Source organism: Dromaius novaehollandiae, chromosome 13 (assembly GCF_036370855.1).
Source record: "Dromaius novaehollandiae isolate bDroNov1 chromosome 13, bDroNov1.hap1, whole genome shotgun sequence".
Taxonomy (NCBI): domain Eukaryota; kingdom Metazoa; phylum Chordata; class Aves; order Casuariiformes; family Dromaiidae; genus Dromaius; species Dromaius novaehollandiae.
The window spans coordinates 13,169,879-13,183,310 of NC_088110.1; the positions used below are offsets into that span (position 1 = coordinate 13,169,879).

Below are 13,432 nucleotides of genomic sequence, written 5' to 3' on the forward strand. Positions count from 1 at the left end.
AATTAAAATATTCTGAAAAGTGTTTGCATAGTTAATTATAAAATACAGATTGTTAATATTTAAACATTTAACATTTAAACAGTTAACAGTACTATTGTGATATGTAATTGTAAATGGATGTCACTGAAACTTTTTTGTATCTTGTTTATATTAGCTTCACTGGATAATGTGTGTGCTATCAACTTAGCACACTAACTTGCATGTTGTATTAAACCCTCCCTCACACTATCATAACTTAGGAAATGTTTACTCTTTTCTATATTAAAGGGAGATCCCATCTTGCATATGCATTTTCAGACAAAAGCCAGAGTCAAATCAGGCACACATACTTGTATGTCTCTGTAATACATGTGTAGACAATCTCCGTTGTAAGAAAGAGGGATAGAATACTTATTTTTAATCTCTTCTTATCAGTAAGATTAATGCATTTCCTTTCATTTCTGGTTGTAATTCTTGTTTTCTATGCAACCGCTGTTAACTCTGGGGAATAACCTATCTAGTAGTAAACAAAATACTGTACCTATACTTACAAGACTCATTTAGGGATTCTTTGTATACTTCAGCTAATATCACAAAGTCTGAAAGATCAAAATCACATCCTGGAATGAAGGGAAGATGGGCAGCTGCAATATCATATGCTGTACTATCTGGGCCTTCACATTTCTCTACTGATAATTTGGGACAGAAATGCAGGTGCATATCCTATTAAATACTGTTTTGCCAGATTTTTTTTTAATCTAGAAAAAGTATTTTTGTTCAAAGTTTCTGTGTGAGGGAAAGAAGGCAGCCAGATAAATTGGCGATAATGGTGGGTGGGATAAATAAGTGTAAAAGGTTGTGGGTTTTTGTGGGTTTTTGTTTTTTAACAACTGCTCTGTGTATAAGAATTGGGGGTGGGGATTAGTCTATTATTCTCATGTTCCTTTTCAGAGATCTTTCTCTAGCTTGTGATTACAGGGTCTGTAAAGGAGACATATCTTTAAATTTTAAAGGATTAAATATAAACTATGTGCTCTTATATGGTAGTCAGTGTATACAAAGAAAAAAATCATGCATGTTCTCAGAACCCTCTCACTTCAGGTTCCCCTGTATGTTAATGAAGAGATACTGGACCTACTGAAGTTAGTGGCAATGCTTCACTTGCTTCACTAGGTCTGCTGTTTTACTAAAGACTTATACCAAGATTTACCAAAGACAAGCATGGTCAGAAAATTGTTACAGAGAAATTCCAGGAAGGTGGATTCTTTTCTACATAGATGTTGAATGATTGCTTATAACCAGCCTCAGTCTGCAGGAGTGTACTATGACTAGATGGACGATGAAATGAATATGGCATAGAGAACGCATTTTCAATAAGCATATCTTCTGAAAGCAGAATGCCCTCCCCCCACCCCCAAAATAATAGTAATTGTTACGCTAACCTTTTCATATTGAAATCCCTGGAAGAAGGGAGATAAGAGAGATTTCAGCCAGAAGAAATATTTTTCTAGTACACAAAAGCTGCTCTATATGTAGTAATTTGCTAGTTCTGCCTGACACTTATTTTAGGAATGGAAAAGTAGACCAAGTGTATCACTTCAGTCATTAAGTTTCATGTGTCAAGGATTCATATAGTTATTGCTGAGAGCATGTCAACTCCTCAGCTGCAATATCAATAACTTGGGATTTACAGTAGTTCCTTTGAGTTTTGTCTGTGTCTTCTATAGGGACAGAATACAAATTAGTAAATACAGTCTTCAATCACATAGACTATGAATGGATGCTTCCAAAATAGAGTAAAAAAAAGATAGTCAATTCAAATGCTTTATACACCAACCTTATTAAAACATACACAGAGCAGGTATTAAATAATTAAGTTGCTTTTCAAAACTGATGTCTGTAGATACAAAAAGAGGGAAAATGTTGCTTCTTATATATGTAGATAAATTTACAGAGTCAAACAAAGAAAACTAATTGTACGGAAAATGAAAACATCTCAGTGGGCCAGGCATATGCTTAGAATAATGAAGCAATACATTTGTCTTCAAAAGGAAGAATTCTTTTTCCCTTTCACATTCACCTGAATTTTTATCAACAGCACATGAAAAGCAGTTGTATGCAAGATGGCCCATCCTGTTTGAGGAACTACATTACATATTGGGATTAAAAAAAATTTGACTAAAAAGAACCCAACTTGGCAATGGTCACATGTAGACTTAAAATAGGAAATTAAGGGGGGTTTTTTGTTTTTCTTTTTTTTATATGTAAAACAAAAGAACACCCTAAGCTTTCCAGAAATCATGAAAAAGTTTATTTTCCAACAGTTAGGTGTTTCTGAACAAGTTAATAAAGCTTCTGTTTAGAAAACAGATTATGTGACTGGAGATCAAGTGGCTTAAAAATAAACTACAGATGCTTTTAGCAAAGACATGAATAATACTAGCTTCTAGCAAAGTTCAGATAATACCCTGGTCAAGAGTTGATAAGATTTTAAGCTCTATTTAAGATCTTTTTTGACTATTTAAACCCTACAATTTATTGACAAAAATTAAGAACAAAAAGGTTTTGCAAGTAATTAGTTTTCAATTTTACTGTTTCTGTCTAGTAAGAGTAAGAACTGTTTCCAATCTGTTTTTCTAACTTCCATTAATAGTTAGAGGTTTTGGTTTTTTAGGTAGATTTTTGTGATTTGGTTTTGCATTCCTTTAGAAATAAGAGGGTACATAACTTAATTCAGTGAGCTACATGTAATTTTTCTCCATTTTATGCAACTTATTTTTCCATCCCCGATAGTAGTCACAGACTTATTATATTGCAGAAGAGAATTTAAGTATTTAAGAAGAATAGAAACCACTATCTTGCCAAAGGATCTGTTTTTTAAATTTAGATATGAATGAGGGTGAAAGATGGCTAAAACAATTTTTATAGCTGTACTGGTATAATTTGAGAAATGCTAAGACTTCTATGGTAGTGTTTCATGTACTTTGGTATTTTGTGAAGGGCTCCTTACAAATTCTGAACATCTTTCAGCTTAGTGCTCTTTGCCCCTACAACTTGGTTTATTTTCTTTGTCGCTAATTCCAGTGATGTATTGATCTGTTCAAAGAATGGGCAGAGGGAGCTGGTATCTGTTATCACAGTGGTGCACATCTGTGTCATTTGATGTGGGAACAGCCATGTAGGTCTCAATGGGAAAAGTGCAGTATGTGGAGATCTCCGCTTGAGGATAAACTGAGTGCAAAAACTTGACTTAAAACGTTTGTTGAAAATCATATGTATATATTACTTTCTATATAGAGAAACCAATTACCAGATATCTTCTTTCCTCCTTTGAGTTGTGCAGTAAAAGCAATTTAATGATGTATTAATAACTATCACAGGCTCTGAATGTTTAATTACTTGTAGTTCAGTCTTCCAAAGCTACTGTAACTTTGTGCAACTGATACAGCTCCAACTGTTTTCTGTGACAAAGGATAGAACTCCCCAAAGCAAACACTAGTCAGTGTTGATATATGCGCAACTCAGCAGAAAATCATTGTGGTTTGAAAGCTCACTCACACACACAAAGTCATCTAGGTGCTGGGGCACTGGTAATTTGTTCAGCTTTAGGCTGTAATTTGGCTGGGTTGTCTTTGGCAACAGAACTGGCTTGGTGTGTTTGTGTCTCCATGTTGCAGCTACCACATCCCTGGTTATATCGATGCAATATTACAGGGCTACATTGAGCTGAATGAAGGAACCAATCTCAGTAAAAAACAAACTAGTGGAAGGAAAAAGGGATTTGTTTCCTTTGAAGTATTTCTCTTTCAACTAATGTAATTTTTTTGTAAAGCTATGCTGTGAATTAGATCAGAGAATAAACAAATGGTGTGGCTCAATAAAACATATTGCTTATTTAGCAATCACTTGTCAGATACCATGATACAAGTATTAAATAAGCCAAACAGCATTGGGCAATTAGGTCAACCACCACAGGTAGTTCCTGAATACTTTATGAAAAAAATCACTGCAAAATTCAGTTGTGTGTCATGTAAAGAATATATGCCCTTCTGTGGCATTCTCAAGAAGTTCTTGACACAAAAGGGGCATCTGCACAGGGAAGAATAGATAAATATTTATTCCTATATCCAGACCTAATTCTTTCCTTGCTTCTCTCTGAAAGAAGAAATGAGACTTCTTGGAAGTACACCTCCTCCTCTACTGAATATACATATGGGACAGAGAGGGTCTAAATTATGCAGGATAAAGATACCTTGCAGACTTCTATTCTAACCCTTCCTAAATCCTATCTTCAGTGTAATTTTGTCACTTTGTATGTAATCAGCTATTACAGCACAAAATTCAATGATGATTAAAATAATATTGGTGAACATTTTCCAAAATGTTAGCAGCACAGTCTCTCAGAATTATGCATTTTGCGAGAAAGAAAAACTAATATCCTGAAACTTTTTATATGTGAGTAAGACTATAAGACAACATATGTACCTCGCACAAAAATGTCCAATGCAGTCTGATATGCAACCAGTCCAGGGCTCAGAATATGTGCTAGTATGGGAAAGTAGATTAGCCCACACTAAATACTATCTTGCTTTTTCATTGCAGTTATTTTTGTGTTCCTCAAAGATAACAGAAGGGTTGCTTCCATTAGATGAATCTATATATACTGAGACAGACAACTTAGAGGGGAGAAAGTCTGAACTAATTTTGCTCTACTGTTGATTTGTGAACAGATAAAAACACTGACACAGATTATTGATTTTTCTAATTCAAGCATAAGAAGTGCTTTATATAATACTTAACTTAGAAATACTGCTTACCTTAACTTTTTCTTCTAACCTTCCTAAGCGCAGACTGCCTTCTACTATTTTGTTGAGAACACCATGATTCTCATTTTCCAAACACTTGGCCTGCAAACATACAGTATACATAGCTAAATGCAATCATTACTTTAGGGCAGACAAAATACGTACATGGAGGAAGACAAAGCAATTTTGTTTTGAGCTCCAATAGTCTTTAGAACCAAGATGGAGAAAGAATCCTGAAAATGATTCTTATAATGGCTAATTAATAATTTATCAACAGACTCTGAATGCTAACTGGCCAACAAAATCATCCCTTAAAGCAGCTTTGTTTTGAAAGGATCATAGCTACTGATGTTGTAATCCAAGCTAATCTATATAACTTCCTACAGATGTCTATTTGGGGACTCTATCTGTATCAGTGAGACTCGTCCTTCCAGGACTGCATTAGTAATCTTCTCTCAAAAGAGCCCTTGAAATTAGCAGGGGTTCATGACAGGAATTTGGTATATGACTTATGAAATGCTCCTGCCTTATATGACTGTTTCCATCACTTCATAAGCACTACATTGTCTCTCAGATTTAAAAAGGAAACCAAACAAAGACTGCGTAGGCTGTAAACAATGAATTAATTTTAAAACTGTAAGAGGTTTAAATGCTGAGGTTTAAATCCCCTGGGAGCATTCAAGAAAGAAAGAACCAGGTTTTAGAATCAACAATGCCTGACTATTGTGAACTACCTGTCACTCCTGTCTACTCCACAGATGTATCTCCTTTCACAGAAAATCAAAATTAAATAGCACCACTGACATCTTTAAGCTTGGTGCTGAATCAGTGACGTTTTGATATACTGTGTGGCAGCTGAATCATACAATACAATAAAAGAATAGTTTTGACAGCTGCTAAGTCTGGATTAGAGTTTGTCACTGTACCACTATCAAAACTGTTTTAAAGTATTCTGTTGCTCCTATGTTTCACTCTTACTGGATTTATCAGTAGGTTGTCATTATTCCTGCAAACAGTAAACTTAAGAATATCCATGTATTTTTGTGAGTGTTTGGTTATTACAGGGTTTTGTTTTGTTTTTAATACTCATTAAATAAGAATATAAGCTAGTCCTTGGAGTCCTGTACCCTTTCTCCTTGCCTGAGTTTCCTGGATTAAATCTGCATAAAATGAGTTTCAGCTCTTCCATGTGCTCTTTCAGAAATTCAGCTACTGAATTAAAAAGAAGTAAGGCCAAAGTAATAGCAATAGTTGAACTGAGTAAACATACCTAAGATTACTGCATTTTGAGGTGTGGGGGGGTGATAACATACTTACATGTCAAGCTCAGTAGTGGCTCTTAATGATCATTAGGGTCTGTTTCTAGTAATCAAGTTCTTTGTATTTTCTAGGTCTTCCTATTAGGCCACCTTAGCTGGATTACCTGACTACAAGATATCTACAGAAGTCTAACTTTCTGCCTAGGTAGGTTTTAAATTCAGTGATCAAAATTAGGGACAGGTGGTTCTGGTTCAACTCTAGCAGGTAATAGGGGAAATTGGATATACAAAGGTTTTATTGACACTAAAACATTTCAGTGGAAAAGTATGTGTCTCAGAGTTATTCCTGCTATTAGCCAAGATACAGTGAATTAGTAAAAAGCAAGACTTGTGCACCATTTAATATTTAGACCATAAAATGGAGGAACTTCAAGTATGCGTGAATGATCTTTTCTCCATCTTGGGACAAGAAACTGCTAAATATAGATAAGGGTTTAAAACAATTGTACAAGAGAAACAGAACTGTTTTGGCCAAGTGAAGCCTATAGAGTTCAAAATGGTCAGCTTCTGCTCAATCTTGAGAAAAGCTGGAAACTTTGGTGGTTATACAGTTGGGAGAGATTAATTGCAGGGAAAATATTTCACTCTAGAAGCTGCTTTTTTTCCTCCACTGATGACAGAGTGCCTAAGGTAACTAACTTTTGCTTCAATATCTCACTTTGGATCTCTACAACTGGGCAGGACAAACCCATCCTAAATAGTACATAAGATCAAAAAGGCAATTCAGTAGCATCTATGGACTCAAGTCTGGCAGAATTTTGCTAAGTAATTCCAGTACATGAAGACTGGTTATATTTCAAGAGATAAGCATCCAGATAAGGAGACCATTAAAATACAGATCAGAAGGAAACCTGGTCAATAGAAATGCAGCCACATTAATTATTTAAAGGTAATTACCAAAAATATAAGATGGTCACGTTCCTGAGCCATCTTCTCCACCAAACCAATAAGATTTGTTAGATAGTGATGGGCTGCAACTTCTTTTTCTATTGCTTCTTCCAACTGTTGTTTCAGAAAACCTATTTTCTTCTTTAGTTGCCTACAAAATTAATATAAAAAGGAAAATCTTCAGAATTAATAATTGTATTAAAAGAGCTTGCATTATGTGTGCAAATCAAATCACACAAGTCCAAAATTTAAATATTGTCATAATATACTGTCAAATAAAATATACAGTCAAAGATGTATTGGTTCAAAGTAGTATTTGTAATCCTGAAAGTATCACTGCCTATAACTCGGGGTTTTTTGACTGTTTTTCTTTGTTATATGCTGTGTGAATAACAACAGTAACAATGATTCATAAGAACAATTTGTGCAATTGTTACAAGCTCATATTTCTTAAATACTGTAACAATAATACTGTTCTTAGTTTTCAGAATACTTTGGGTCTACCTCTGAACCACCTGGGTGTATGAGTAGGTCTGTAAGTGCTGGAATGCCATTTTTCAGATCAGTATGCAAATGATTAGATGCAAATACTTAATTACTTTCATTACAGATATAGTCTTAATTTGCTTCTGAAGACAGAAAAGGGTGTATGAAAACATATTAAATTTAGCAGTTACTTAACAACCAGGGCTGTTAGATTTAACAAAGATGTGTTTAAGGAAATGCAGTTACTCTGCAAAAGGTAGAAATTACACACTGTGGGATGTGAGATAATATTTTTACAGATATATTTCTAAAAATAATATAGCAAAGATAAGTATTGACACAATTAGATATTAATATGAAATGGAAAAGAAAGAGAGAAACCTGTTTGTCTTTTGTTTCATTTCCAGCTCAGTTTCCAGGATCTTGTTATCAGCCATGAAGTTATTTTTCTCTAAAAGCAGTTTCTTGTTTTGAGCTTGCAATGATGCTATCTTTTCTATTAGATCTTCCATCTCGCGATGCTTTTTCTCCTGTTCCTGTTGTAAATGACTGCAAAACCAACAGTATAGAACAGATGTCAAAGATATATCTACTTCACTAAAAAGATAATTGGGTAAAATGCTCATGTGAAGATATGAAAAAAGTTAGTAATTTTTAATGTTTGGCAGTGTCAAAAAGAAGTATCACAATATGATTACACAGCAAATGGTGAATGAAGCATAATATAAACAAAATTATTCAAATAACTCATTTGACTACACTTAGAATTTATTTATAAATAAATTCTATGTAGTCCAAATGTATTCCCTTCCTATATTTTTTTTTCCAAAGAAATTATTAGCAACACCAAAAAAGAATGTCTGAGAATTTATCAGGAAGGTACTGTACCAAGAAACAAGCAACTTCTGTTATCCTAAACTTGAGAGCAAATAAATTTATTGAATGTCTTTAAAAACCTTTATTTTGTAGAATATACTGCCTGACAGCACTCAGTATCTTTTCTCCATATTGTGAAGACTGGAGAAACTCAGTATTTTTACTTTAAAATTGCAGGATCCTTCAGACATTTTCCCAAAGAGAGGAGCAAAGGAATGAGACCTTTTTAGATGCGTCAAAAAAATGTGTGTCAGTGTTGGTAGAATTAATTAGTTTTAAGAAAAATGATGTTTTTAATGCCTCCCCTTTTAGGTTTTGAAGAGCTACATATAGCAGTATGTAATCTACGGTAGAAACAATTCTACAGACATCTCTGGAGGTCGGATTTCTTTCTATAATTTCAACTGTTTATAAAAGCAAGACAACATTTTTTTTGAACTATTTCTTTACCTTTCTTTGTATTTTGCCAATTATCTTCATAAATAAAAGTCACTAGGAAAAGTTTGCGGTCACTTCCTATCTACAAAGCAATGTGTACACACGTAAGGATCTGAATGTTTTGCAGAATTATGCCTCTATAGATCATACGCAGACTCATACCTTTTTAAATCATTCACCAAAGCAAAGTGCTCCTCTGCTGCTACTTTGCTCTTCAGTTTGGCTTTCAGCTCTTCACAAGTAGATTGCAAAGCTTCCAACTGCTTCTGGTACTCTGCTATTTCTTCATCTTGACTCTGTTTCTTGTCTTCTAAAATTATCATCTGTTTAGTCAATTTTGAAACTTTTGGGGAGAAAAAATAAAAAAAAAAACAGGAACAGCATGACTAATTCAATTATCTAGGAAAATTCCAGCTAAACCAGTAAGATGTTATTTCATAGTTGCTCAGTGTTATGTAACAGTTCATTTGTGAGCTTAAATTTTGTATTTAACAGTTTAGATTTTGCCATCAAGCAATTTGCTCGAGTAATATAAAAAAGTAACTAGTTTTTTAAAAAAAGTAATAGTAGTAAAATAAATCTTTGTCAAGAAATGATCTCTTGTTATTACGTGTTCCAAATTCAAGCTGTACTCAGTAAATACAAACCTCTGATAAAACAGCAATAGATAACAGATTATGTATTTGACAGATGCATGTAATTTTAAGCAATATCAGATTATAAAGGAGTAAAGTTAAATGCTATTACCTATGACATAAATAACTATAAGCAGTAAACAGTGATTACAAAGCAGAAAATGAAAAAAGCCCTGCAAATTCTAAATGAAACAAATAAGCAAATACTGATTCACAAATACTGACTTTAAAGTACTCTTAAATTATAAAAATAAATGTATTTGTTTTTTATTAACAGTTCTGGTTACTTTTTCCCCAAAGAAAAAGTCAAAATGGAGTATGCTATGTAGTGTCAATAAGTGATACTGACATTCATTGCTATCATCTGTTGATATCCAGAGTTTGATTTCATAACAGTGTTAGTTGTATTCTGTGGTGCTGTGTAAGCATATATTCAGATGCAAAAACCCTGCAGTACCATCTCTGATATAGTTCAAGTGACTAGCAACTCAAGCACCTTACCTTCTTGAACACGTTGTTTATGACTGTCTTTTGCTTTAGCTTGCTGAATTTCAAGTTGTTCCATCAACAATCTGTTTTCTTCCAAGACTAACTTGGCCTGAGTTTGCAGCTGGTACCTACAATGATTGGTTTATAAATAAAATATCACTCAAATATGAACTTATGTCCCAAGAAAAAGCACAACTGATCTCTAACAATCTAAATTTATAAAAACATACTTGAAACCCTCTTTTAAAAAAACAAACAAAAGCCCTCACTGAAAACAATGTGTGAACCCATGGTAAGCTTCTTAAGAGAGAAACTCATAACCCTCACTGTAAATATCTATTTGAAATAATGTTTTAATCTTTTGACTAACTAAAGCAAAAACAACATAGAGGGAAAGCTACCTAACTCACTTGTGCCAGATGACTTAGAGACAGCTATGTAACTAGGCACCTGAACTGTATTACAATTTTCAAAACGTGATGAATTTTTGCATAGGATTTAGATCTATCTGGCTTTGATATCCAGAAAAATACTGCCAGAATGTTTTATGGGCCTGTGAAAAGAGACTTTTAAGCAGAACTCTCTTGAGCAAAGAACTTACTGCTTTATAGTTAGTATTAACTCTGCTTTCAAAGAAGCTAATACTAGTCTTTTTGATAATAATGAAAGCTTAAGAAACTATTTGCTGTTCTAATAATAGCTAGAAAAGTTGAGAAATACTACCCAGAATGCAAGTATAAATACAGTTTCCTTGAAAACCTCTGCAGAGAGGAGCTTGTAAGTTTAACTAACCTATTTCACTTACTGTGAAACTTTCTGCAATAGACGTAGGAGAGGGAACAAATGCGCATCAGCCACTTACAAATCAATAAAAATTTAAGTTAGAGGTTATGTTGTTTAACCACCTGAGACCACATCTTCTCATCTGAATGGATAAACATGAAGTGAAAATTGAGTTTCAATATGCACTTATTATTCTTGACAAGAAGGTCAGGGCTGATATAAGATGCTGAACATCACAAGCTGAAAGAAATAATCTAATTTTTCTCAAGCAAAAATATCTAGCCTGAAGTTAAGGTTGAAAGATGGATCATGAGTTTTCCTGGACACTCTCTGAAGTGTAATGCTTTTAATCAAAGAACAAAGTATATTTTCCAAATGAAACTGCAATTTTCAAATGGATATATAACTGAGATAATATTTCATCACTAGGCTTAGGAATAAGGAATGTATCCCACCCTGCATCCTAGTGTACCACAGCACTATACTGTTTTTTGGGGTGGTGGTGGTGTTGTCATCGTTGTTGTTTTACAGCTCTTCTTCTAAGAGCTCATAATCATTTTGTGATAAACCAGTACAACCAGTCTCTTACACATCTCAGTTCCCAACTGATGAATGCTTGGCAAAGTTAAATTGTTATTAATCCTCATATGTACATTATTTAATTGCATTAGGTTTTCATTGTTTTAATTCTTAAGCCCATCAAATTCTTCTAATGTCATACTCCTATACCATTTTGTATTAACATAAAACTTATGTCACTGGCACACTCCTACCAGTAGTAGAAGTATAAAAGCTAAGTATGTAACCTGCAAGGTTTTGGACAGACTTCACATTCACTTTACGTGGACCTCAGGCGCAAAATTGCACTTTCAGAATTTTACCTTTACTCCAAAATTATTTCAGGCATTACAAATTGTCATTCTTTCAACAAGACAAAATCCTGACCCTATTAACTCTCCAGAAAAATTTAATTCACTTAAAGGGAACAGAATTTTTCCTTAATAGCTGTAGTCTTAAAAGTTTGCATACAACAGAAAATAACTAATAATTTTTTCATTAATGACTTGCCATTCTGTAGCAGTAATAAAGCTATTTTTATTTAATTGCTCATGCAGGTCTTCATTCTCCTTCACCAATTCTTCAACACGTGCTTTAAAGTTCTTCATATCCTCCTGGAAGACAAAGGAATCCACATAAAAATCTTTAAAGGTAAATATTTTGTTTTAATTTTTATGTCAACAAAAATATAAATATATATGCCTGCCTGGTCGCTTTTCTAATTCTCATGCAACAGTGTATTGTCTCACATCTTCAATTCAGACATGCATACTTAACTCAAACTGCTTTGTTAATGTAGTAGTATTCGGTTAAAAATACTATAGGTATTTGAATTGTGTTATACTTTTGCTAAGTGTCATTTGAATTAAGCAAGTTATAGATCCCTAAAATATGGATTCAAGAAATTCAGCAAACTCAATTCAAGAAATTACCAGATGATTCTATACATTTTCAGTGTGAAATATGATTTAGTAATAAAACCCTTGGTACTTTCTGCTTATTTTATGGCTTAATTTTTCCAAGTAAATAAAATACTTCGAAAAGATAGAGCAATTCTGCTCTAAAGCTCATGTAGTTCCTCAAATTTGGTCATGTGTGGGCATAAATGAGAACAGCAACCTTTGTTCACTGTGTTAACTCTCAGGAAACTGATGATCATTTTCAGATTCAGTGGCAAAAGTACTTATAAAGAACAAGAAGAAACAGTGGTTATTACTTAAATAATCAGAAATAAATATTTTCCTATCACAAAAATCTACAGGCCTGTAACTGGAAAAGCAACTATACAGGGATGCTGCATCCCTATTATGAGTAATAACAGTAAATTCTTTCTATCACTGACTCTGTTAAGTTTACTCCATTCTGCTGTGAGAGCACAATTCTTGTACATTTTAGTGTTGTGCTTGCTTGTACATCTGAGCAGGATGACAGAAACACCAAACAAGTTAAGACAGCTCAGTTAAGCATATAAGCAAAACAAAGTCAATTCTACTTGTAGGCACAAAACAGCTTTGATCAAATCCCTTTAAGAAATTTCCACAGATTTATTTCTGCTTTATTGTAAAAGTACATGTTTTTAAATGGTAACTTGCCTCAAGTGCAAGATTTAAATCATCCTTTTCTCTTATCCTGTCTTCATATGCCAACAGGAGAGGTGACAAATACTTCATATCCAACTGAAAAAAAGATATGCTTCAATCCATATAAATCAATTACAAACAATAATAACGTCAATATTTTAGATGTCATCTTCTGCTATATATTGCTAGTTTTACAAGCTGTTAAGGGCTTTCAATTGCTATTAACTTCAAGTATAGACGAAGATGAAATCACTAGTTCAGGACCTCCTTAAAACATAGGATAATTTCAGTAGACTCACACAATTCAAAATACCATTACTTTCAAAGAGGCCCGAGAGTGCTTAGTATGTTCTAGGAGATCATTTAGTACGACACAGGCTCAATCTAGAAACCAAATTCTCTTCTCATGTGAAATGCATACTGAAGAAAATCGACATTAAAAAGGAATTAGCTAATATAACCTGCCATTTCAACCTGAAAGTCATCTTGACATGCTGCAGATCCTTTATCATTCTGCCTGGGGAGGAGATACATGATATGGAGGTATGATTCATTTTCATGGATATCAACTAATCATCCTTCTCTTCAGTTAAATT

The 13,432-nt window shown here is 33.7% G+C and overlaps 1 protein-coding gene and 1 long non-coding RNA gene across 9 annotated transcripts in view; one reads left to right on the plus strand and one right to left on the minus strand.

Moving 5' to 3' along the window:
* Nucleotides 1-13,432, minus strand: part of CEP89 (centrosomal protein 89) — a 37,685-nt gene that overhangs the window by 9,964 nt on the left and 14,289 nt on the right. For all 3 annotated transcript variants that reach the window (XM_064519658.1, XM_064519659.1, XM_064519660.1), the window contains 7 exons: nt 12,849-12,932; nt 11,767-11,870; nt 9,928-10,043; nt 8,954-9,134; nt 7,859-8,026; nt 7,001-7,142; nt 4,797-4,886 (listed from right to left, as the gene is read on the minus strand). In XM_064519658.1, the coding sequence (XP_064375728.1) occupies nt 4,797-4,886; nt 7,001-7,142; nt 7,859-8,026; nt 8,954-9,134; nt 9,928-10,043; nt 11,767-11,870; nt 12,849-12,932 (885 nt within the window). The remainder of the gene's footprint in view (nt 1-4,796; nt 4,887-7,000; nt 7,143-7,858; nt 8,027-8,953; nt 9,135-9,927; nt 10,044-11,766; nt 11,871-12,848; nt 12,933-13,432) is intronic.
* LOC135329780 (uncharacterized) overlaps nt 1-13,432 on the plus strand; it is a 28,568-nt gene that overhangs the window by 8,838 nt on the left and 6,298 nt on the right. For 4 of the 6 annotated variants that reach the window (XR_010391450.1, XR_010391448.1, XR_010391447.1 and 1 more), the window contains 2 exons: nt 6,176-6,248; nt 11,814-11,907. This is a non-coding gene — a long non-coding RNA (uncharacterized LOC135329780). Of the gene's footprint in view, nt 1-6,175; nt 6,249-8,665; nt 8,733-11,813; nt 11,908-13,432 lie in introns of all 6 variants that reach the window. The other 2 variants (XR_010391449.1, XR_010391452.1) reach the window with 1 other exon arrangement.